This window comes from Eulemur rufifrons, chromosome 16 (genome assembly GCF_041146395.1).
Source record: "Eulemur rufifrons isolate Redbay chromosome 16, OSU_ERuf_1, whole genome shotgun sequence".
Classification (NCBI taxonomy): domain Eukaryota; kingdom Metazoa; phylum Chordata; class Mammalia; order Primates; family Lemuridae; genus Eulemur; species Eulemur rufifrons.
In genome coordinates this window covers 7,696,130-7,721,758 of record NC_090998.1, presented here as the reverse complement: position 1 = coordinate 7,721,758, position 25,629 = coordinate 7,696,130, and the positions used below count along the sequence as shown (strand labels likewise).

General features: G+C 35.6%; 1 protein-coding gene across 1 annotated transcript in view; it reads left to right on the top strand.

Annotated features, from left to right (window-relative positions):
• Positions 1–5,015: 5,015 nt before the first annotated feature.
• LOC138396796 (scavenger receptor cysteine-rich type 1 protein M160-like) overlaps positions 5,016–25,629 on the top strand; it is a 164,672-nt gene continuing 144,058 nt past the window's right edge. Inside the window, exons 1-3 of the mRNA XM_069490461.1 lie at positions 5,016–5,053; positions 11,812–11,904; positions 24,939–25,259. Coding sequence (XP_069346562.1) covers positions 5,023–5,053; positions 11,812–11,904; positions 24,939–25,259 — 445 coding nt within the window. The 5' untranslated portion in view covers positions 5,016–5,022. The remainder of the gene's footprint in view (positions 5,054–11,811; positions 11,905–24,938; positions 25,260–25,629) is intronic.

Sequence of the window (25,629 nt, the reverse complement as noted above, 5' to 3'; positions counted from 1 at the left end):
TCCTTATAGCTGAGTAATATTCCATGGTATACATATACCACAGCTTACTAATCCAATCATGTATTGATGGGCATTTGGGTTGTTTCCACATCTTTGCTATTGTGAATTGTGCTGCTATAAACATTCGGGTACATGTGTCTTTGTTAAAGAATGACCTTTTTTCCTTTGGGTATATGCCCAGTAATGGGATTGCTGGGTCAAATGGCAGGTCTACTTCAATCTGTTTAAGATATCTCCATAATGCTTTCCACAGGGGTTGCACTAGTTTGCAGTCCCACCAGCAGTGGATGAGTGTTCCTATCTCTCCACACCCACGCCAACATGTGTTGTTTTGGGTTTTTTTGATAAAGGCCATTCTCACTGGGGTTAAGTGATATCTCATTGTGGTTTTGATTTGCATTTCTCTGATGATTAGGGATGTTGAGCATTTTTTCATATGTTTGTTAGCCATTCTTATATCTTCTTTTGAGAAGTTTCTATTCATGTCATTTGCCCACTTTTTGATAGGGTTGCTTGATTTTTTCTTGCTGATTTTCCTGAGTTCTAAATAGATTCTTGTTATCAGTCCTTTATCTGATGTGTAGTATGCAAAAATTTTTTCCCATCCTGTAGGTGGTCTGTTTATTCTCTGGACTGTTTCTTTGGCTGTGCAGAAGCTTTTTAATTTGATCAGGTCCCATTTATTCATTTTTGTTGTTGCTGTGATTGTCTTTGGGGTCTTCCTCATAAATTCTTTGCCTAGGCCAATGTCTAGAAGAGTATTTCCTACATTTTCTTCTAGAATTCTAATAGTTTCCAACATAAGGTTTAAGTCTGTTATCCACCGTGATTTGATTTTTGTGAAAGGTGAAAGCTGTGTATCCTGTTAGTCTTCTACATGTGGCTATCCAGTTTTCCCAGCACCATTTATTAAATAAGGAATCTTTTCCCCAGAGTATGTTTTTGTCTTTTTTGTCAAAGATTAGATGGCTATATAAGGATGGTTTTATATTTTGATTTTCTGTTCTGTTCCACTGGTCTGTGTCCCTGCACTTGTGCCAATACCAAGCAGTTTTTATAATCACAGCCTTGTAGTATAGTTTGAAGTCTGATAAATTAATACCTCCCATTTTGTTTTTGTTGCTTAAAATTGCTTTTGCTAAACGGGGTCTTCTCTGGTTCCACACAAAGCGTAAAATTATTTTTTCTATATCTGTGAAAAATGATGTTGGTAATTTAATAGGGATTGCACTGAATTCAAGTAGACCTACCATTCAATCCAGCAATCCCATTATTGGGCATCTACCCAGAAGAATGAAAGTCATTCTATAAAAAAGACACCTGCACCCGAATGTTTATAGCAGCACAATTCACAATTGCAAAGATGTGGAAACAACCCAAATGCCCATCAATTCATGAATGGATTAGCAAAACGTGGTATATGTATACCATGGAAAAGAACTCAGCTGTTAGAAATAATGGCGATATGGCATCTCTTTGGTTCTCCTAGAGAGAGTTGGAACCCATTCTATTAAGTGAAGTATCCCAAGAATGGAAAAATAAGCACCACATGTACTCACCAGCAAACTGGTTTCCCTGATCATCACCTAAGTGCACATTTGGGAATAACACCAATTGGGTATCGGACAGAAGTGGGGGCTGGGGGGAAGGGATGGGTGTATACCTACTTGATGAGTGTGATGCGCACTGCCTGGGGAATGGGCACGCTTGATGTTCTGACTGGGGGGGATGAGAGTGGGGGAAGGGGATGGGTGCATACCTACATGATGAGTGCGATGTGCACTGTCTAGGGAATGGACACGCTTGAAGTTCAGACTCGGGGGATGGGGGTCATGGGCAATATATATAACCTGAACTTTTGTACCCCCATAATGAGCTGAAATAAAAAAAATCCTATTGGATTTGAACCTCACACTAATAACTTCATTTCACCTTAATTATCACCACAAAGGCCCTATCTCCAAATACAGTCATATAGGGGGTTAGGGTTTCAACCTATAAATTTTGGGAGGGCATGTTTCAATCCATGGAATTACAGTGGCTATGGGAGTAGATCCTTCCTTAGTCAAGCCTTCAGGTGAGACCACAACCCTGATTTACAATGTGATTATGGTCTTGTGATAGACCTTACACCAGAATACCTACCTATCACCCAAAGAGGCTACCATATCTATTACGCTTTCCCATTGTTGCCAGAGTTAAGTACGCTCCCAGCAAAACAGGTCCCTGGAAGGATTGTTGCAAGAGATTTGGAAATAATAGAAATAGAGAAATAATACAGACAGAGAAATAACCAAGAACAGAGACAAAGTATAGTTTAAAGTGATGGGGGAGTCAGGAATCCTCCAGCATTCCCATGAGCTATGAGGCCCTGAGTGAAGTCCCACATCAGTATTTATTGGTGAAGTGATTAGTTGCCACTGGTTACAGATTTACATAATAACAGATAATTCATTTAGGTTTTAAGTCCCCCAAAAGTTTCTAGAGATCCCTTAATTAACTCTATCTATGTGAGCAAATGGTTACAAAATTTTTCTAAGATAAACTTCTAAGTCCTAAGATAAAATTATCAATTAGCAGAAAGGCTAAACAGAAATATACAGGCTACATATTTCTTCATCTAGTTACTTGTTGATTGAGACAAGTGATCAGGAGTGAAGCAGGAACTGTCCTTGAGGCTAATTGTCTTTTAGCTTCAAGTGTCTGCCAGGTGGGCATTCTTTGTTCAGTTCTCTACCTGTGATCTCATGCTGAGCCCTGTCTTACACAAGCATCAGGCAAGCCTCTAGGTCTGAGAGACGGGCACCGCCTTGCATGTGCCTTCTGATTGGTGAGATGTCCTCCTGTGGTTAGGCAGCTTTTGATTTGTGAACTAACATGTTCACATATTCTTTCAAGGCAAACCCCTGCAAAACTACTGAAACTTTTTATGTCTTTATCTGCCAACACATTGTAAAAGTAAGAAAGGAACTCAAACATTTAGATTATGATCTGCCACAAAGTATCTGAGGGAGAGAAATTTGAAGACTGGAAATTGGAGAAACTCAAAATATAAGCAAAAATTTTGTGAAGGCCTATGTTCTGTCAAGAATACCAATAACCAGGTTTTTCATTGTTTTACGGTTTCAGTTCTCACTTCTGTGAGATCAAATTTCAAGCAATTATCAGCAATAATTTTTGTGGATTCTGTCAGCACAAAATGTTTCCAGTCATACTGTATTTTGAAAATTTCAGGAAGCTGTGGCTGAGAAATTAAATACTACATGAAGTTTCAGTATTTATTTTATTCCTCTCTTCCCTCCATCATATGATCTGTCCTAAATAGTAAATTATATTTCCCCAATGATTTGTTTTATCTCAAATTTTCCTAGAAAAAAATTTCCATGTATTCCTTCTGACTTCTTCTGACTTTGGGCATCTACCTTAGTTCCAAGAAAACAAAAAGAGACCACCTTTTGAGAAAGTCACTTTATCATTTCAAAGGCACAGCTAGCTCATATCTAGCAAGAGTTGAGATTTCATTATACTTCGTAATATATTTGGTATTAATTGCAGTCTAATTTCATCTACCCTTTGTTATATAAACATTTGCCATATATCTAGGTTTAAAAGGGACAAGAAAGGACTAAGTTCTTGAATTTAGCAATGGACATTTATAAGGGCTAATTTATCTAAAGTCTTTATTTTCTTAAAACTCATTTCAATTTCTATATGTTTCATTTTTGTTAATCAGACTATTTCATATGGAGGTACGGAATGAAAAATTCTAGAAATCATTCTGATGGAGTCATTTTGGGTCATTGGTTTTTCTTTGTATGTGTCCATGTAATCAGGAAGATAGGCACTTATAAGATGATATAATCTCCCATATCAAACATGGAAGAGAAAAAGCTATTTCCCCAAAGAAGCAAGATAGGCATATAGGTCCATCAGAACAAAGAATAATCACTGTGAGCTGAGAAGCCACTTGTGGTTTTCTACCAAATGTTTTAAATCATTTAAAGCAATATTTTCCAAACTCATTTGATGACTAAGCTTTATTTTCTATCACATTATCAATTACATTAGAAAACTAATTTTCAAAGGACTCTATTTTGTTAAGCATTTTCATAGATACAAAATATGTCCAAATGTGTTTATCTTTGCCCATCTTTTTTTTTTTTTTAAGCCAAGGAAACAATCAACAGAGCAAATAGACAACCTACAGAATGAGTGAAAATATGCACATGCTATACATCTGATAAAAGGCTAATAATCAGAATCTATAAGGAAATCAGTAGGAAAAAAATCAAACAACTCCATTAAAACATGGGCAAAAGACATGAACAGAAGCTTTTCAAAAGAAGATAGACTAATGGCCAATAAACGTATGAAAAAAAAAGGCTCAACATTTTTAACCATCAGAGAATTGCAAATCAAATCGCAGTGAGATATCACCTAATCCCAGTAAGAATGGCTTTTATCAAAAAGTCTCAAAACAAAAGATCCTGGCATGGATGCAGAGAGAAAGGAACACTTGTGTGCCCATCTTGACATTAACAAAACTTTCATGGAAAATTCAGTTCTGAGCAATGTAACTTCCTTCTGATCCCTTTAACATAAGCTGGTTGAAATGCTGATGGTAAAGTAAATGAATCTGGTGACATATTTTATCTTTTAGATAAAGATCTATAAAATTATTTTTACTAGATCACATTTATATAACAAAAACTTTTATATGTGATGCATGAACCTATTTGAAATTTCAGGGTAGCAGTTTATAGTTCCCTTTATTCTGTGGGATCTTCTAGGCAATTCTTTAACTTCCTTTGTTATCCATATCCTAACATGACAAGGAAGTAACCAGCAAAAAACAACCTCAGCTTTTGTAATGAGTTCTCCTTTTGAGTACCATGAACTCAATTTTACAGTGTTCTCTTTTCTAAAACACAGATCTGTTTTCACACATGTGTATGCTTCTGGGGGCATATATAAGCGGACCCAGGAATTAAATCTTAGAACTCAGGAAGAGATAGTACCATAATGATGCTGCCTCAAAACTCTTGGCATATTGGTAAGTGTTTGCTTTTTTTGCTCTGCCACTTGGGAGATGGTGGGTATGGTAGTATTTATAACAACAGAAAGACATAAATAGTGTGCAGTAAGGACAAAAATAGTACATGAAAAATATTAAAAATATTGAAAGTTTTGTGGAGCTTAGAATATCAGCAATATTGGAAGCAAAATTGAAATCCAAGAAAGGAGAAAATTGTTAATAAAGTCAACAAAAAATATATGATAAAGTCTAGAGATTAGAATTAGCATGGGGATATGAAGTTGTGGAAAGGAAAAGAAGGTATAAATGAGAAACTCATATTTATTGTTGCCAAATTCTAGGTACTACAGTAAATGATTTACATCATTGCAATTTATTTCACACATGTAACTTATGATATAGATATTACTAACCCCATTGATAGATGGAAAATGAAGATTTACAGGGGCTAACTGATTTATGTAAGGTCATATAGTAGGTTTCAAAGTGTAATTTAAATCCAGGATCAACTATGTCCAAGCCGTTGATCTTCTTGCTATACATTTTAGTAAAGGATAGAAATAAAAAGACATTATGATTAAAAAAAAAAAGTCTTTAATGGATCCTAAAGAGTAAGGATGTAGAAAGGAAAATATGGCCAAGAAATATTTCAGAGCACATCTGAAACTAGTAGTGATCTTTCAGCTTATACTTCATAGATGTTTAGTGGAAATAAGGAATGGTGAAGGGCAAGGCTGCCTCCTATCTAGCAAGACTCAATGAATTCCAGTGTGAATTCTTAATTCATGTGTTATACTTAAAGAATAATCTTATTTAAGTTTTATGGCTTTCCATCTTAGCACTACTTTTATTGTATCTCAGAGATTTTGAAAGCTTGTGTCATCTTTGTTGTTCAATTGAAAAATCTTTTGATTTCCATCTTGATTTCATCATTGACCCAAGGATTGTTTGTTCAGCAGCAGATTTTTTAATTTTGATATATTTTTATAGTTTTGAGAGTTCCTCTTGGAGTTGATTTCTAGATTTATTCCACTGTAGTATAAGAAGATACATGGTATGACTTTAATTTTTCTGAATTTTCTGAGACTTGTTTTGTGGCCTAACATATAATCTATCTTGGAAAATGTCCCATGTGCTGATGAGAAGAATGTATATTCTTCAGTTTGGGGATACAATGTTTTATAAATGTCTGTTAGGTCCATTTGTTCTAGAATCCCATTTAAGTTCAGTATTTCTTTGTTGATTTTCTGCTTTGACGATCTGTCCAGGTCTGTCAGTGCAATATTGAAGTCCCTGGCTCTTATGATGTTGTTGTGATTTCCTCACCTAGATCAAGTAGGATTTGTTTTAGGAATCTGGGAGCTCCTGTGTTAGGTATATATATTTAGGATTGTTATATCTTCTTGGTGAATTGCTCCCTTTATCATTATATAATGTCAGTCTTTGTCTTTTTTTTTTCTACTATTGTTGATTTAAAGTCTATTTTATCTAATATAAGAACAACTACTACTGCTTTGTTTTGTTTTCCATTTGTGTGGAATGTGTTTTTCAACCCTTTGCCTTGAGTCTATGAGAATCTCTGTGAGTTAAATGGGTTTCTTACAGACAGTATATATTTGGATTGCATTTTTTATCCATTCAACCCATCTATATCTTTTGAGTGGATCATTAAGACCATTTATATTTTTTCTTTCTCTTCTTTCTTTCTTTTTTATTTTTTATTTTATTTTATGTTTTTTTTGAGACAGAGTCTCACTCTGTTGCCCAGGCTAGAGTGCCATGGCATCAGCCTAGCTCACAGCAACCTCAAACTCCTGGGCTCAAGCAATCCTACTGCCTCAGCCTCCTGAGTAGCTGGGACTACAGGCATGTGCCACCATGCCTGGCTAATTTTTTCTACATATTTTTAGTTGTACAGCTCATTTATTTCTATTTTTTTAGTAGAGACAGGGATCTTGCTCTTGCTCAGGCTGGTCTCGAACTCCTGAGCTCAAATGATCCTCCCACCTTGGCCTCCCAGAGTGTTAGGATTACAGGCATGAGCCACCATGCCCAGCCCCAAGACCATTTACATTCAATGTTAGTATTGATATGTGAGATACTGTTGTTACCTAGTTGCTTTGTTTTCTCCCTTATGTTACTGTTTTATAAGAGTTGTGACTTTTAACTTTTAGGTGGTTTTGTACTGGTGGGTAGTGATTGTTGTGTTCCATGTACAGAGCACTTTTAAGCATATCTTGTAGGGCAGGTCTAGCGGTGACAAATTTCCTTAGTGTTTGCATGCCTGAGAGAGACTTTATTTCTCCTTCATTTATGAAACTTACTTTTGCAGGATACAAATTTTCTTGACTGGCAGTTATTATGTTTAAGGAGACTAAAAATGGGAACCCAATCCCTTTTGGTTTGTAAGGTTTTTGTTGAGAAATCTGCCATCAGTCTGACGGATTTTCCTTTGTAAGTTATCTGATACTTTCATCTTGCAGCTTGTAGGATTTTCTCCTTCACTTTGACTTTGGCCAGACTGATGACTGTGTGCCTTGGTGATGTCCTATTTACTATGACTCTTCTAGGTGTTCAATGACTTTCTTGTATCTGGATGTCTAAATTTCTGACAATACCATGGAAGTTTTCCTCAGTTATTCCATCAAATATATTTTCCATGCTTTTTTCTTTTGATTTTTCTCCCTCAGGGATACCTGTGATTCTATATTCATTTGCTTACATAGTACCATATTTTTCAGAGAGATTGTTCATTCTTCTTTATTCTTTTTTCTACATTTCTGACTGACTGGATCAATTCAAAACCTCTGAAATTCTTTCTTCTGATTGGTCTAGTCTGTTATTAAAACTTTCTACTGTATTTTGAAATTCCCTAAATGGCTCTTCCATTTCTAGAAGTTCTGTTTTAATATTCTTATATTATCTAGCTCCAGCTCTTTAGTGAATTTTTCATTTATGCTCTGAATTTTTTTTTTTTTTTTTTTTTTTTTTTTTGGTTTCTTTGTTTTGGTTTTTAACTTTCTCATCAATCCCACTGATCTTACTTAACATCCATATTCTAAATTCAATATTTGACATTTCAACAATTTCCTTTTGGTGGGAGTCCATTGCTGAATGACTATTGTGATCCTTTGGGGTGTATGTATCAAGTCAGCCTGATTTTTTGTATTGCCAGCGTTCTTATTCTGATTCTCATCTGAAACCTCTTCTTATTCTCATCTGAAACCTCTTCTCTCAACTCAAGACAGGTGTGGTACACCTGTTCTCTGCTGTGAATTTCTGTTGCCCAGTGAAGAGAAGAAGAGGTTCCTGGATGACATGCTTGAGTTCTACTCCAGAAAATGGACCATTCAGGAGAGGGGTAGATGCACTGTGGGTCTTTAATTAACACTGCTGCTCTCCTGTGTCTCCCTGTTCCCCTGTGGTTGTCATAAGCAGTGGGCATGTAGGGCATGAGCATTTGCCTCACCCAGGTCCATCAGTGGCACTGTTACCCAGGCTATGGTGACAGTGGCTGTGCCACCCAGAAAACAGCAGTAGGTGCCTGGGGCTGTGGGCATTCTCTCTGTCCAGGTCCCACAACAGCTGTGGTTGGGTGGGGCCACCCAGATGGTAGCAGTGGGCTCCAGGTCCATGGATTTCCACTCTGCCTGGGTCTCCCAACAGCAGTGGGGGTGTGCAGCACCCACCCAAAAGGTGCACAAGAGTGCCTGGCATCCCCACTTCCTCCCCAATATGGCAGCAGCAACAGATCTGATCAGAGATGCAGCTCTCTGGGGCTAGGACTTCAAAATGGCACCAGCCACAGCACTCATGGTTCATAAACCAGCAGGACCCCACTGTGCCTTCTCTCTGAAGCAATGCCATTGCACAGGCTCCAGTCAGCTCCCTGTGTCAGTCCAATAGCCTGCTGCAGTGGAGGAGCCCTCCTGCAGCTCGAATTGCAATGTCCATGGGGGAATTCTGGAGCCCTGTGGTTCTCTCCTCTTTCCCTTCCCCACATATGAGTGCCTTCCCTGTGTACCTCTGATCCTGCTCAGTGGGTCACCCCTCTTCCTTCTCCTTCACTGTGGGTGTCCCCCAATACCTCTCTGTTGATTCCCAATGCTCTCTCTTAGACAATCTATCTGAGGATGAAGATCTACTTGCCACTTTTGAGCCTGTCCCTGACAGTAGTGAGTACAGGCTGCTTCTAGTCCACTATCTTGGCCCCTCCTTATTTAACTTTTAACACATGGCCTACCATGTGTGTAATTAGAAACAGAACAAGAAAGATGAAGTTCTTGAATTTGGTGAGATGGTATTAGAAAGATAGAGGGTCACAAGTTCTTGCAATCATACTTTAATAACTATCTCCCTTCTCTAGGCCTCACTAATGCCTTTTGTTCAGGTTCATCAGTTCTTCCATATATCGGCATCAGATCTTATTAACTAGTCCCCTTATAGCATGTCTTTTGCTCTAACCACTCTTATGGATGCCTGCTCAGAGTTTCCTGGAGGAGTTTAGGCATGCAAAATGGCCTCCTAGTATAATCATATGCACAAGAATTGATGGAACTGAATATTCCTATCATTAGACATAAAAAAAGAAGAGAAAAAATAAGAACAACTTAATAAGTGTTTTGGATGATGACAGAAAAGAAGGAAATTGGGGCGCTGATTGCCCATTTCATACTTATTTCTCTATCTTTGGTTCTATAGGGATGTTTTTCTCTTTATTTAGGTACATTTTCTAGAATGATGGATGTAATTGATGATACTTATTATAATAATGTCTCTGTGGTTATTACTACTGACAGAACTCAATATGGGGTTACCTGTTCTTAGGTAAGTATCTTGGATCAATTGTAGTCTCAAAGCATCACCTGAAAAAATAAGATGTCTACCAGAGTAGCCTGTCAACAGCCCAAGCAACTGTGCCTGTTCCCTGTTCCAGGTGGGGAAACTGTGGCCTTCTGGTTAGTTGTGTGTGACCTTTTGACTGAATCCAAATTTTACAGAACAAATCCTTTTTATAAAGGGATTTATTCTGTAAAGTTTGTATTCTGTCAAGGGGCCACACTTGGGAATAAGGAGGACCACATGTGGCCTTGAGGATGCCGGTTTCTCAAATCTTTGTAAGATACTAATAAAAATACTATTTAAGATAGTTCTTGGCTGGGCATGGTGTCTCACTCTGGGAGGCCAAGGTGGGAGAATCACTTGAGATCAGGAGTTTGAGACCAGCCTGAGAAAGAGTGAGACCCTTGACTCTACCAAAAATAGAAAAAATTAGCAGCGTGTAGTGGTGTGCACCTGTCATTCCAGCTACATGGGAGGCTGAGGCAGGAGGATCACTTGAGCCCAGGAGTTTGAGGTTGCAGTGAGCTACAATGATGACACTACACTCTATCCAGGGCAACAGAGCAAGACTCTGTCTCAAGAAATAAATAATAAATAAAAAAGATAGTTCTTTATCAATTACAGATTTTCTATATCCTTCAAGTAAACATAATGATAAATATTATTTTAAAACATTCCTTCTACATTTATCCCTGTAAATCACTATGGATTAATCTTTCCATCTTCCCATCCACCCTTAAAATAAACTTTCTAAAATGTACATTGTATTTATCGTGTTCTCATTAAATTCTTTTTTTTTTTTTTTTTTTTTTTTTTGAGACAGAGTCTCACTCTGTTGCCTGGGCTAGAGTGCCGTGGCATCAGCCTACTTCACAGCAACCTCAAACTCCTGGCTCAAGCAATCCTCCTGCCTCAGCCTCCCGAGTAGCTGGGACTACAGGCATGTACCACCATGCCCAGCTAATTTTTTCTATATATATTTAGTGGACCAGATAATTTCTTTCTATTTTTTAGTAGAGATGGGATCTCGCTCTTGCTCAGGCTGGTCTCGAATTCCTGACCTCGAGCGATCCACCCGCCTCAGCCTCCCAGAGTGCTAGGATTACAGGCATGAGCCACTGCACCCGGCCCCTGATGAAATTCTTTAAAGTACCTAAATTACTCTGAGAATAAATTCTCAACACTTTTGCTTGTACTTTGTCTCTATCTCAATTCATTCTTCTCTCCCAGGTGTAGCATAAGCTTGACTAGCTGCAGAACTGAGAATAGACTGGGAAGTCAGAGAGAAGGGAGAAAGGTGGCAAGATCCTGTAGGCAAAATGGTGAGACTGAAAAAAATTGGATAGTTTTGGTAAATATCATGCGCTCAATCGGCAGTTATTGCATCTAACTACCAATTTGATTAGCTTGTACATTCCAGTCACAAACCGCTCGGTAGAATGCAAAGAACAGCAATTATTCATTCATCTATTCCTATAACAAAGCACTGGATCTGGTACATATGTCATACTTAATAAATGAGTAAATGAATGAACAAGGTAGGGTGATAATGTTAGGAGGAAGAACATAGTAATAAAACTGGAGAAAAGGTGGATCAAAGAGTTGAGAAGTAAAAGTAACTAGCCCCAAAATGCTAATCAAACCACCCCAAACAGTTTCAAAATACATTTAGACATAGAATGCAAACTTTCACCATCACATGCTAAAACATCTGCCCCAATACAAACCATTTGGTGGCTTTGCATCACAAACAGGATCTAATGCTGTGACATTTTGGGGGGGGAGGGATACAGACTTTTAGTACAATATATTTGACAGGTGGCAGAATAATTCTTCTTACTGCTTCTATCTTATTATGGGTTTAAATCATTAAGGTCATATAATATTTCTCAGAAAGATACTAAATTCTATCTCGTAATATTTTGTTTCTCCAGATTTTGGAAGAAGCTGCTGTCATCAGAATCTTTTGTCTGCTGTGGTAATTTACATCCTGCTCCTGAATTCCTGCGTTCTCACAAGCAGTTTTAGTGAGTTCTGAGGGAAAATGACTTTGGGGCTTACAATACTCCATCTTGCCTTTGCCCTACTCACTACCCAAAATAACTTTTTTGAGGGAAACAGAACATGTAAAACTAATTTTGGAAGTCTAATAAATATATCCAGTAAACAAAGATGTCAGAAATATTAATATCTTCATACATTCCATGTTAAAATTTACTTTGAGCTTTTTTCCTTCAGGTAAAGATAATTTGAAAATGAAATGTCTCATTGAAAAAATAACAATATCATATTTTTGCAATTAGAAAAATACATTAATAAAAATTTGCAACCTACAGAAATCAGAGAATTAAACAAAATAGAAAACATGCATAATATAAACACTCAGAAAAACACTATTAGGAATTTAAAATACCAATTTGTGGTATATTTTCATATGCTTATACAATATTTTAAGGAAAATTAGTATTGTATCATGCATATACATTACCTGTGTAGTTCTTCAACATCTTTATTTCCTTACATATCACACCTGATACATTGTTTTACTGGCTGTGTACATTTCTGTCATCTGGATGTACGTAAATCGATTTTAGTAAGACTTTACATGTAAATAATGATGTAATTTAAGTTATATTTTAATTATTTTAAAAATAAATGATATTTCATAGGTCTGACACAAAAATGATCATTTTTCCATATTTTTCCATATTTTTCATTATTTTATTTTTGGCCTTATTAATTTTTTTATTTCATTTTTTTTAGCATATTAAGGGGGTACAAATGTTTAGGTTACATATATTGCCTTTGCCCCATGTCAACACTTATTGTTTTGGGACTTTTTGATAAAAAGCCATGATCCCTGGAGTTAAGTGATATCTCATTGTGGTTTTGATTTTCATTTCCCTTATGGTTAGAGATGTTGAGCATTTTTTCATGTATTTGTTGGCCATTAGTCTATCTTCTTTTGAAAAGTTTCTGTTCATGTTCTTTGCCCACTTTTTAATGGGGTTGTTTGATTTTTTTTCTTGCTAATTTTCCTGAGTTCTCTATACACTTAGTTATCAACACTTTATCAGATGTATAGCATGCAAATATTTTCTCCCATTCTATAGGTTGTCTGTTTGGTCTCCTGATACTTTCCGTGCTGTGCACAAGCTTTCTAATTTGATCAGGCCCCGTTTACCTACTTATGTTATTACTGTGATTTCCTTTGGGGTCTTCCTCATAAACTCTTTCCTTAGGCCAATATCTATATGAGTTTTTCCAACATTTTCTCCTAGAATTCTTATAGTTTCACACCTTAGGTTTAAGTCTGCTATCCACTGTCAGTTGATTTTTGTGTGAGGTGAAAGGTGTAGGTCCTGTTTCAGTCTTCTTCATGTGGCTATCCAATTTTCCCAGCACCATTTATTGAATAAGGATTTTTTTTCCCCAGTGTGTGTTTTTGTCTGCTTTGTCAGAGATCAGATGGCTATATGAGGATAGTTTAATATCTGGGTTCTCAGTTCTGTTCCATTGGTCTATGTGTCTGTCCTTGTGCCAGTACCATGCTGTTTTAGTTACTATAGCCTTGTAGTATAACTTGAAATTAATGCCTCCCAATTTGTTCTGTTTGCTTAAGATTGCTTTTTGCTATAGGGGGGTTCTTCCCTGGTTCCAAGCAAGACATAGAATTATTTTTTCTAGATCTGCAAAAAATGATGTTGGTATTTTAATAGGGATTGCATTGGATCTGTAGATCACTTTGGGAAGTATAAACATTTTAACAATGTTGATTCTGCTGACCTATGAGCACGTTATAATTTTCCACCTGATTACATCCTCTGCTGTTTCCTTCCTCAGTGTTTCATAGTTCTCTCTGTAAAGGTCTTTCACCTCCTAGTTGAATATATTGCTTTGTATTTTATTTTCTTTGTTGCTATTGTGAAAGTTATTGAGTCTCTGATTTGGTTCTCAGTTTGACTGTTGTTGGCATGTAGGAATGTTACTGATTTCTGTACATTGATTTTGTAACCTGAGACTTTGTTGAATTTGTTTATCAATTCCAGCAGTCTCATGGCAGAATCTTTGGTGTTTTCCAGATATAAGATCATATTGTCAGGAAAGAGCGATAGTTTGACCTCTTCTGCCCCCATTTGGATACCCTGGATTTCTTTCTCTTGTCTGATTGCTCTGGCTAGGACTTCCAGCACTATGTTAAATAGAAGCAGTGACAGAGGGCAAATTTGTCTGGTTCCAATTCTAAGTGGAAATGCTTTCAAATTTTCCCCATTTAGTATTTTGTTGGCTGTGGTTTTGTCATATATGGCTTTTATCATTTTTATGTAAGTTCTGTCTATGCCTATTTTGTTAAACATTCTTATCATATGCTGAATTTTGGTGAACACTTTGTCTGCATCTATTGAGAGGATCATGTAGTCTTTGATTTTGCTTCTATTTATGTGGTGAATTATATTTATAGGTTTGCATATGTTGAATCATCCTTGCATCTCTGGGTTGAAGCCCACTTGGTTGTGATGGATTATTTTTTTGATAAGCAACTGAATTTGGTTTGTTAGGGTCTTTCTGAGAATTTTTGCATCTATATTCATAAGGGATATTGGTCTGTAGTTTTCTTTTTTTGTTGCATTCATTCTAGATTTTGGTATCAGGATGATGTTGGATTCATAAAACATGTTGGGGAGTCCTTCCATCTCAATGTTGTGGAATAATTTCTGCTGGATAGGCACCAATTCTTTATTATAGGCCTGGTAAAATTCAGGTGTGAAACCATCTGGTCCAGCACTTTTCTTTTTAGGAAGTTTTTTATTGTTGCTTCAATTTTGGTTCTTGGTGTTTGTCTGTTTGGGAATTTTATTTCTTACTGATTGAATCTAGGGAGGCTATGTGTTTCTAAGAATTTTGCCATCTCCTCCACATTTTCAAGTTTAGGTGCATAAAGGTTTTTATAATATTCATAGATGATATTTTGTATTTCTGTGGTATCAGTGGTAATTTCTCCTTTTTCATTCTGAATTGAGCTTATTAGAGTCCTTTCTTTTCTGCCTCTTATTAATCTAACAAGACGAGAGTCACTTTTTTATTTTTTCAAAGAACCAAGTGTTTGTTTTATTAATCTTCTATACAGTTTTTTGTTATCAGTTTCATTTAGTTCTGCTGTGATCTTGATTATTTCTTTTCTTCTGCTGGGTTTGGGGTCAGTTGCTCATCCTTTTCCAGTTCTGTGAAACAATTCATTAGATTGTTGATTTGTGATCTTTCTGTCTTTTGGATGTAGGCATTTATGGATATAAATTTTCCTCTTAGGACAGCTTTAACTGTGTCCCACAGATTTGGGTAACTTTTGTCTCCTTTGTCATTTAGTTCAAAGAATATTTTTATTTCCCTCTTAATGTCCTCTTAAACCCAGTAATCATCAGCAGAAGGTTGTTTAAATGCCCTGACTTTGTGTAGAGATGAGAGTTTTTGTTGGAGTTGATTTCTAATATTGTTCCACTGTGGTCTGAGAAGATGCATGGCATCATTTCTATTTTTTAAAATTTGTTAAGGCATGCTTTGTGGCCTAGGATATGGTCAATCTTAGAGAATGTCCCATGAATTGATGAGAAAAGCATATATTCAGTGGTTTTTTGTAAAATGTTCTGTAAATGACAGATAGGCCCATTTGTTCTAGAGTTCTATTCAAGTCCATTGTTTCTTTGTTTATTTTATGGGAGATCTGTCTTGTTCTATCAGAGGGGTGTTGAAGTCCCTGGCTATTATGTGCTGCTGTTTATCATTTTGCTTAGATTAAGTAGAATTTCATTTATGAATCTGGGTGCACCTGAGTTAGTTGCATAAATATTTAGAATTGTTATGTCTTCTTGTTCAATTGTACCCTTCACCATTATATATTGATTATCTTTGTCTTTTATTACTTTTGTTGATTTGAAGACTAAGTTATGTGAAATCAGAACTGCTATGTCAGCTTTCTTTTGGCTTCCATTTGCATGGAATATTGTTTTCCATCCCTTCACCTTGAGTCTGAATGCATCCTTGTGGGTTAGATGTGTTTCCTGAAGACAGCAGATACTTCAGCTTATGCATATGTATCCTTTCAGCCAGCCTATGTCTCTTTAGTGGGCAGTTCAAGTCATTCACATTTATTGAAAGAATTCATAAGTGGGGCAGATTTCTGTTCATTCTGTTGAGTTAAACTTACTTGCTTTGCTTTCTCTCTTGAGCCATTTTGGTATCTGGCCTTTTACTTTAGCTTTTGGATGATTTTACATTGGTGAGTGTTTATTGTACTGATCCATGTGTAATGCTGTTCTGAGTACTTCCTGTAAGGCAGGTCTTGACTTGATGAATTCCCTCAGTCTTTGCTTGTCTGAGAAGGTCTCTTTTTCTTCTCCTTCATATAAAAAACTTAGTTTTGCAGGATTCTAGGCTGGGCTTTATTCTGTTTGAGAAAAGTGAGAATGAGGCCCCAGTCTCTTCTGGCTTGTAAGGTCTCAGTTGAGAAGTCTGCTGTTATTCTGATGGGTTTTCCTTTGTACATTACCTGCTTCTTTCACCTACAGCTTGTAGGAGGGCCTCTTTCATGTTTATATTGGCCAAATCTGATGACTCCATGTTATGGTGTCTTCCTGTTTGCAATGAATCTCCCAGGAGTCCTTTGAGTTTCTTGTACCTGGATTTCTAGATTTCTAGCAAGGCCAGGGAAATTTTCCTCCATTTTATCCTCAAATGCTTTATCCAACCCTGTGTATTACCTTCTTTGCCCTCAAGGATGCCTATAATTCTCATGTTAGGCTTGTTCACATAATCTGACATTTCTTGAAGGCTTTGATCTTTTCTCTTATTTCTCTGCTCTATCTCTGCAACAGACTTGTTTAATTGAAAGTTGTTATCTTCAATCCCTGATATTCTTTCTTCTGTTTGATCTATTGTATTCTTGAGGCTTTCCACTGTTTTGTAATTCCTTGAATAAATTCTTCATATCCAGAAGTTCTGTTTGATTTTTCTTTAGCAAATTTTTCTTCCAAGTCCTGGATTTCTTTTTCTTTTCTTTTTTTATTTTTTTATTTATATTTATTTATTTATTTATTTATTTTGGTGTGTGTGTGTGTATGTGGTTTCTTTGTGTTGGGTATCTGTTTTCTCTTGCATATCACTGAATGTTCTTACAATCCATGTTTGAAATTCTTCTTCAGTCATTTTAGTGTTCTGAATTTGGTTGATATCTATTGCTAGAGAGCTGGTGTTCCCATTTGGGTGGTGTCCTTTCAGTTTGATTCTTCATAATTCCATAGTTCTTTTGCCAATTCCTTCCCATCTGGAGCAGCTGTTGCTTCCTCCTTTTGGATTTTCATTTAGACAATGACACATCCAGTTTAGTCTCTGAGCCAGTAGGTAGTGCTTTGGGTGAGAATCAACCATACCCTTTATTGCTGGTCTCTAAGCCTCTCAGGATTTTGACCCTGCCAATGCCTTTCTCCTTCCATTTCTGCTCCACAATCTCTTCCCGTGGAGTCTCCTGTAGGTTCAGGCACCCTCCCTTTTGACCCTCATCTGATTTCTGTTTGTCTACTTGTTTGTTTGGTTTTTTTTTTTTTTTTTTGCTTTCATCTAAAATCTTTCCTTCTTGCAGAGGCACTCTGGTTGTAGGTGTTTCTCATCCACCATCTTGCCTCTTCCTTCAATTATTTTCTATATTTTAAATTAGTGCCAAATTTATAGCCCAAATGGTATTTTGTTGTTAAATTAACATTTTAAATGCTATTGAGATTGAATCATGGTATTCAAATGCTTACTTGTTTTAATTGGATGTTTACTTTGTGAAATTTTAATATTTCTGTTTAACCTTGGAATAGTATGATCTCTTTGTATGTTCCAAAATAGTATTGTTTCTTGGCACATGTTATAAATATTTTTTATTAATTTATTTGCTCTTTCAAATGTTTTAAATTTCTTTCTCTTTAATATAATATTTTATTAGACAAAAATGTCCATAACATATATACAACTTATTAAGCATAATGTAATGAGCACATATAAACCTATATAATATATGTGATATATTATATGTAATATAAATCCACCAGGAAACTGGATTTTTATCAATCACTTTTTTCTACTTATGTTTTCATCTTCTCTTCCACCTATTTGCCACCCCCACCAGAGATGATGTCTATCCTGAATTGTGCTTTTCTCATTACCTTACTTGCTAATATAATACATGCAGACATAGATGCAGAAATAATGTGTGTCTAGTTTTGCTTATTTTAAGCTTACAAAATATCCCACTGCATTTAATGTTCAGGGACTTGCTTTTATAGCTCAATATTATATTTCTAAGCTTCATCTCTGTTAGTACAAAAGCTATAATCTAGTTTTTGCTCATGTAAAATATATTATCTTGTATAAATAAATATTCTCAATGAATTAATCAATTTTCTATCAATGGTCATTTGGATTTTTCATTACTATTTTCAAATGTACTAGTATAAATATTCTCGGATATATCTCTGGTGCATATTTGTGGGAGCTTACCTAAGGTCTATGGGTAGGAGTGGAATTCCAGGTGCTGCGATGTACATGTCTTCAACTTTAGCAGACAGGATGAATCTCATCAGCAATGTATATTTATTTCCAATGATCCATATCCTCTCTAACATTTGAAATATTTAGAGATCTGAATTCTTGCCAATCAAGAGAGTATAAAACTATATCTTTTTATCCTAATTTTCCGTTTCCTAAATATTAATAAGTTTAGGCTTCTTTCCATATAATTAATGGTCATATCTTTTGTTTCTTTCTGTGAAGTGTGAGTTCAAATCATTTGCCCATTTTGTCTATTTTTCTAAATATATATATTTCTTAAAATAAAATCTAGATACTAGTCAGTAGTCATAATTTATGTTGCAAATATATTCTCCAAGTTTGTGATTTATCTTTTTACTGTATAGTGTTTTTTGAAAAAGTTCTTAATTTATCAATCTTTTTAAAAATATTTAGTACTCTGCATTTTGTTTAACAAAAAGTATGTACCCAAAGTCAAAATGATTATTTTCCCCTCTAAATGTTATAAAGTGTTCTTTTTCATATATGTGTGCAAATTTCCAAATTATATTTTTTATGATATAAGATATGCATCTAATTTAATTTCTTCTAAATAAGTAATCAGTTAACCTAGTATAATTCATTATAGAGACTTTCCTTTCCAGGCTAATTTGAATTGCCATTTATGCCATATATCATAGTTTGGAGGCAAATTATTTTGTTTCAATTAGCAATTTGTCTATGCCTGCACCAGTACACCACTGTCTTAATTACTCTAGCTTGCTAATATGTTTTTATGTATACACAGGCATGCACACCAACTTTATTCTTTTGATTAAGAAATGTCTTGGCTATTTTCACTCTTTTATTATTCCATATAAATGCTGGAATCTGCTTGAAAATTTACTAAAATCACTGCTGGAATTTTGATTGGCATTGAATTTATAGTCTAGTAAAGGAGGAATTACAGTCTTTATAATGTGGATGCTTTTTATTACTGAATTTGCTTTATAAGGTCCACTTATGTATTCTTTATCATATCTCAATAAATGTTATATAATAAAGTTATATAATCCCTTGAATACAGATCTTACTTATTTTTGTTAAATTCATTTTTGGTATTAATAATTTTGTTGCTATTATAAATATTTGTTTCAAATTATATTCACTAAATGTTACTAAAAAAGAGAAAAGCAATTATTATTGTTATTGTATATTGAAATTCTAGCCAGCTGAATTGCTATCCTTTCCTATTATATCTAATATATATTTTCAAGTAAAAACTTACATCTGAAATAAAGGCAATTCAGTTTCTTCCTCTACAGTTCTTATGCTTTTAATTTCTTTTAATTGGTTTGTTATACTAGCTAGAATCTCCAGTACAATACTAAATGGAAACAATAATAATGGACATCTTTTTCTTATTCTTGACTTTAAGGGAATGCTTTCAATGTTCTCTTTTAAAGATTATTCTTGCTGCATTTCTTTATATACCACTTAGAGGGAAGAATTTTATTTCTATTCCTAGTTTTTAAAAAATGAATAGGCCTTGAATTTTATGAAATTATTTTACTACATCATTGAAAGGGTTACAGGAATTTTTTGCCCTGAATCTATTAATGTATTACATGATAAATTTTTCTATTGTCAAACCAAATTTACCTGTGATAAACATAAGAGTTACTGAATTTTTAAATACTTTTGCTGAATTTTATATTCTGATTTTAGTTTTGGTTTTACTTTGAAAGAGTCATAAACTCACCAAAAAAAATTATGTAAGAAAGAGAGAATACAATAGAGGCCACAATCGTTTTATTAATATAACCTAATTTCAGAAGTGACATGCCATCATTTCTGCATTATTTTGGGGGGCATTATTTATTCAGGATATTATGGGGATACAAATATTTTGGTTACATGTGATGCATTTGCACCGCCCAGTCCAGGGCTACAAGCGTGTCCCTCCCCCATACGGTGCATTCCACTTCCATTAGTTGTAGGTTTACCACACCTCCGCCACCAGCACCCAATGAGTATTACTACCATGTGAACACCTTAGTGTTCATCAGTTAGTACCAAGTTAATGGTGGGTACATCTGATGTATGCTTTTCTCTCCTTCTGCATCATTTTAATAATTAGTGAATCACCATGCACAAGTGCGTAAATACCAGGAAGCAGGAATCAGTGGGGACCATGTTAAGGACCATCTCCTACAACCTGCCATTTGGCTCGCAATTGTTCCTGTTTCTCCCACATACATAATGCACTTGTTCCTTCCCAAGGCAGGTCACCAAATCTTATTTCATAAAATCAGCTCAAAATCCATAATTTCATTATCTAAATCAGGCTAAAATATTTATGGAGATCATTGCTACAGAACAGAATATAATTTATTTATTTATTTATTTATTTTTGCTCTTCAAATTTTTTTTATGTCAGCACATAGTGGGGGTACAAATGTTTAGGTTACATATATTGCCCTTGCCCCCGCCCCAAGTCAGAGTTTCAAGCATGCCCATCCCCCAGACAGTGCACATCACACTCATTATGTATGTATATATCCATCCCCTCCTCCCCCATCCCATCTGCCTGACTTCCAGTGAATGTTATTCCTATATGTGCTTTTAGGTGTTGATCAGTAAAACCAATTTGATGGTGAGTACATGTGTGTTTATTTTTTCATTCTTGGCATACTTCACTTAGAATGGACTCCAGTTCTACCCAGGAAAATACAAGTGGTGTTATATCACCATTGTTTCTTATAGTTGAATAGTACTCCATGGTATACATATACCACATTTTATTAATCCACTCATGTATTGGTGGGCACTTGGGTTGTTTCTACATCTTTGCAATTGTGAATTGTGCTACTATAAACATTCGAGTGCAGATGTCTTTTTTATAGAATGTCTTTTGTTCTTTTGGGTAGATGCCCAGTAATGGGATTGCAGGATCAAATGGTAGCTCTACTTGTATCTATTTAAGTTATATCCATATTGCTTTCCACAGAGGTTGCACTAGCTTGCAGTCCCACCAGCAGTGAATGAGTGTTCCTATCTCTCCGCATCCATGCCAACATTTATTGTTTGGGGATTTTTGACAAAGGCCATTCTCACTGGACATAACTGATATCTCATTGTGGTTTTGATTTGCATTTCCCTGATGATTAGAGATATTGAGCATTTTTTCATATGTTTGTTGGCCATTCTTCTGTCTTCTTTTGAAAAGTTTCTGTTCATGTCCTTTGCCCACTTTTTGATAGTGCTGTTTGATTTTTTTCTGGCAGATTTTCCTGAGTTCTGAATAGATTCTAGTTATCAGCCCTTTATCAGATTTGTAGCATGTGAATATTTTCTCCCATTCTGTAGGTTGTCTGTATGCTCTCATGATAGTTTCTTTGGCTGTGCAGAAGCTTTTTAATTTGATCAGGCCCCATTTATTCATTTTTGTTGTTGCTGTGGTTGTCTTTGGGGTCTTCCTCATAAATTCTTTGCCTAGGCCAATGTCTAGAAGAGTATTTCCAACATTTTCCTCTAGAATTCTTATAGTTTCACGCCTTAGGTTTAAGTCTGTTATCCACTGTGAGTGCATTTTGTGAGAGATGAAAGGTGTGGATCCTCTTTCAGTCTTCTACATGTGGCTATCCAGTTTTCCCAGCACCATTTATTGAGTAAGGATTCTTTTCCCCAGTGTATGTTTTTTGTCTACTTTGTCAAAGATTAGATGGCAATATGAGGCTGATTTTATATCTGAGGTCTCAGTTCTGTTCCATAGGTCTATGTCCCTGTTCTTGTGCCAGTACCATACTGTTTTAATTACTATTGCCTTGTAGTATAGTTGGAAGTTTGGTAAATTGTTGCCTCCCATTTTGTTCATTTTGCATAGGATTGGTTTTGCTATATGGGGTCTTCTCTGGTTCCATATGAAACGTAAAATTATAAATCTAATTCACCACATAAATAGAAGCAAAAACAAAGACCATATGATCCTCTCAATAGATGCAAAAAAAAGCATTTGACAAAATTCAACACTGTTTTATGGTAAGAACACTTAACAAAATAGGCATAGATGGGGCTTACCTAAAAATGATACAAACCATATATGACAAACCCACAGCCAACATCATACTGAATGGGGGAAAATTGAAAGCATTCCCACTTAGAACTGGAACCAGACAAGGTTTCCCACTATCTCCACTTTTATTGAACATAGTGCTGGAAGTTCTTGCTAGAGCAATTAGACAATAGAGGGGAATTAAGGGTGTCCAGATAGGGGCAGAAGAAATCAAACTCTCACTCTTTGCTGATAATATGATATTATATCTAGAAAACCCCAAGAATTCAACCAAGAGACTCCTGGAATTGATAAAGGAATTCAGTAAAGTCTCAGGATACAAAATCAATACACGCAAATCAGAGGCATTCATATACACCAGTAACAGTCAAACTGAGAACTAAATCAGAGACTCAATACCCTTCACAATAGCAACAAAGAAAATAAAGTACCTAGGAATATATTTAACTAAGGAGGTAAAAGACCTCTACAAGGGAGAACTATGGAACACTGAGGAAGGAAATAGCAGAGGATGTAAACAGGTGGAAAACCATACCAGGCTCGTGGGTCAGCAGAATCAACACTGTTAAAATGTCTATACTGCCCAAAGTGATCAACAAGTTCAATGCAATCCCTATTAAAATACCAACATCATTTTTCACAGATACAGAATATAAATTTTAAAAGAATTGACAGTAGCAGAATTATAACCTGATCAGCAAAAATTAGGAAATGGAAGAAGATGTAAATTTTCATACCTGGAGTCTAACAATAGTTAAAATTTAAATCACAAAATTAAAAGAATAGCAATAGAATATATGTAAATAATTCTTTCCATTATCATTTTGTGATTATAGAGCAATATTTTAGAAATTAATATTTTTACTTGCTAGAAAGAAAAAATTTTATCAGAATAAATGGATTAATTTATCACACTTTTGTAAAAATTTGGTTACAATAGAAATATCAATGTGCACATTGAAAAATCTCCTAAATTAATGAGCAAAAAATAGAAATAGCAAATGTCAGCTATATTAGAAAATATGTGTGTGTGTGTGTGTGTGTGTGTACACCAAGTACAATTTTAAGAGCTTTAATTAGATTTAAGAGTTATATAATGTGAGCACAGGCATCAGAATGGCCCCACAAGATTCAACTAAAAATTAAAATGTATGTATAAAAAGAAATAGGAAACAGCATCAATCCTGGGAAATATAGGCAAACCAAAATTCCTAGTTATTCCCAAGAATATACTATAGTATAGGCAAGACCAGATTGAATGAAGACTTATGGTCTTCATTCATTTTCAGAAGTAGTAGTGTGGCATCTTGTGAGAAATACATTCTATCTGGGCAATTAGAGACTGGAACTCAGAACTGGGAAGGCTTTCCTATTATATTCTGTCTCCTTCTGTTTCTCTCTCTGTCTCTCTCTCTCATTCTCTCTTTTCCTGTCTCCTCTCCCTTTCTCTTTTTTCTCTTTTTCATTCTCTTTACTGCTTCTCTTTCTCCCTTTGTCTCACTTGCCCTTACTGTCACACCTTCTCACCATCATCAGGAGCATAAAACTCATCACCATGAGGTTTTACATTGCAAATGCATGGTTCCTTTAATCTTTTCTCCCCTCACATTTGTTTCTCAATTAAATTCTTAGCATCTTCTACTCAAAATTTTGGCTTGTAAGTAGAGTTTATGCTAACTGCACTTGGTCTCATGGCTTCAGTGAAAAAAACCATCCAAGTTATTGTCCATTGTTCTTATTTCAAATTTTTAAGAAAGGGGAATACGAATAGTCAACAGCCACCTGAAGGACTGACTTCCTGAGGTGGTTATTCACATCTAGTCCAAATATCTGTGACTAGAGAAAGTTGAATAACATATTACAATCATGGACAATCAGGTCTCCTCGTGCAAGGCTTGTAGAATATATTTAAAATAGTTGAGGCTAGAAATACTCAAAAGTATTTAACTCTGGAGATTTTATTGAATAAGTTATAAATGTGAAGATTATTATGTTAACCTTACATGTTGATTTCTATTATTAAGTTAAAAAATATAAAATATCCCCTCCAAAAATGTGAGGTAGTAATATAATACTTAGGTATAGATTATTTTGAAACTGACTAGCCAAGGGACTTTCTTGTCATCCAACCTGTGAAAAAGCTAACATTCTCTTTTCTATGGTTTATATTGGTGGGACTCTCACCAAAAGGAAAAATTTCTTCCCACTCTTTTCAGTTTCACTTTAGAATGCAAAACAAAACTATGTTGTAAGGCGGTTTCTATTTTTCTATGGTGAAAGTCAAAGCTTTTCAACTCAAATTTGCTCAGTTTTCTTTTCCCTCCACTTGACATTCTAATAATGACATTTAGGCTAAATTATCATCATCTATCTCAGCTACTTATATTATTTCTGCCTTCTAACCATTACCATCTCTAACTTGTGTCTCTGTCTTTCTTACAGATGGAACAGATCTGGAGTTGAGGCTGACTGGTGGAGACAGTCCCTGCTCTGGAAGAGTAGAGGTGAAATTCCAGGGAGAGTGGGGAACTGTATGTGATGATGGTTGGAACAATGCTGTTATGACTGTTGTGTGCAAACAGCTAGGATGTCCATTTTATCAAACCACACTTGGTCTTGGAAAAGCCATGCCTGGACGTGGAACTATTTGGCTTGATGATGTTTACTGTTATGGGAATGAGTCAGCTCTTTGGGAATGCCAACACGAGCAATGGGGAAGCCATGACTGTAGTCACACAGAAGATGCTGGAGTGACCTGTTATGGTAAGAGTCTAACCAGAGTAAGAAGGTAAGTCCTATCCTCAAAAGGCATCTGCTGGAAGCCAGAAGTTTCTATTCTGACTTTAATATTGTCTCTCTGGGAGTTGGAGAAAATATTTTGTATATTCTATCCTTTTTCTTACTTCCAAAGTAACATCCAATTATTTTTCTTTTTTATAGCTGTGACTGAGTTTAGAAAGAAATGAAGGAGGGAGGGAGGGAGGGAGGAGAAGAGGGAGGGAGAGAAAAAGAGAGAGAGAGAAAAAAACACTACAGTTACCAATGTAGTGTCTTTTTTATACCTATAATTGAGTTTAGAAAGAAATTGTAAATAGGGAATAGCTTTGATTTAGGTGCCTTTTCTCACGTACTG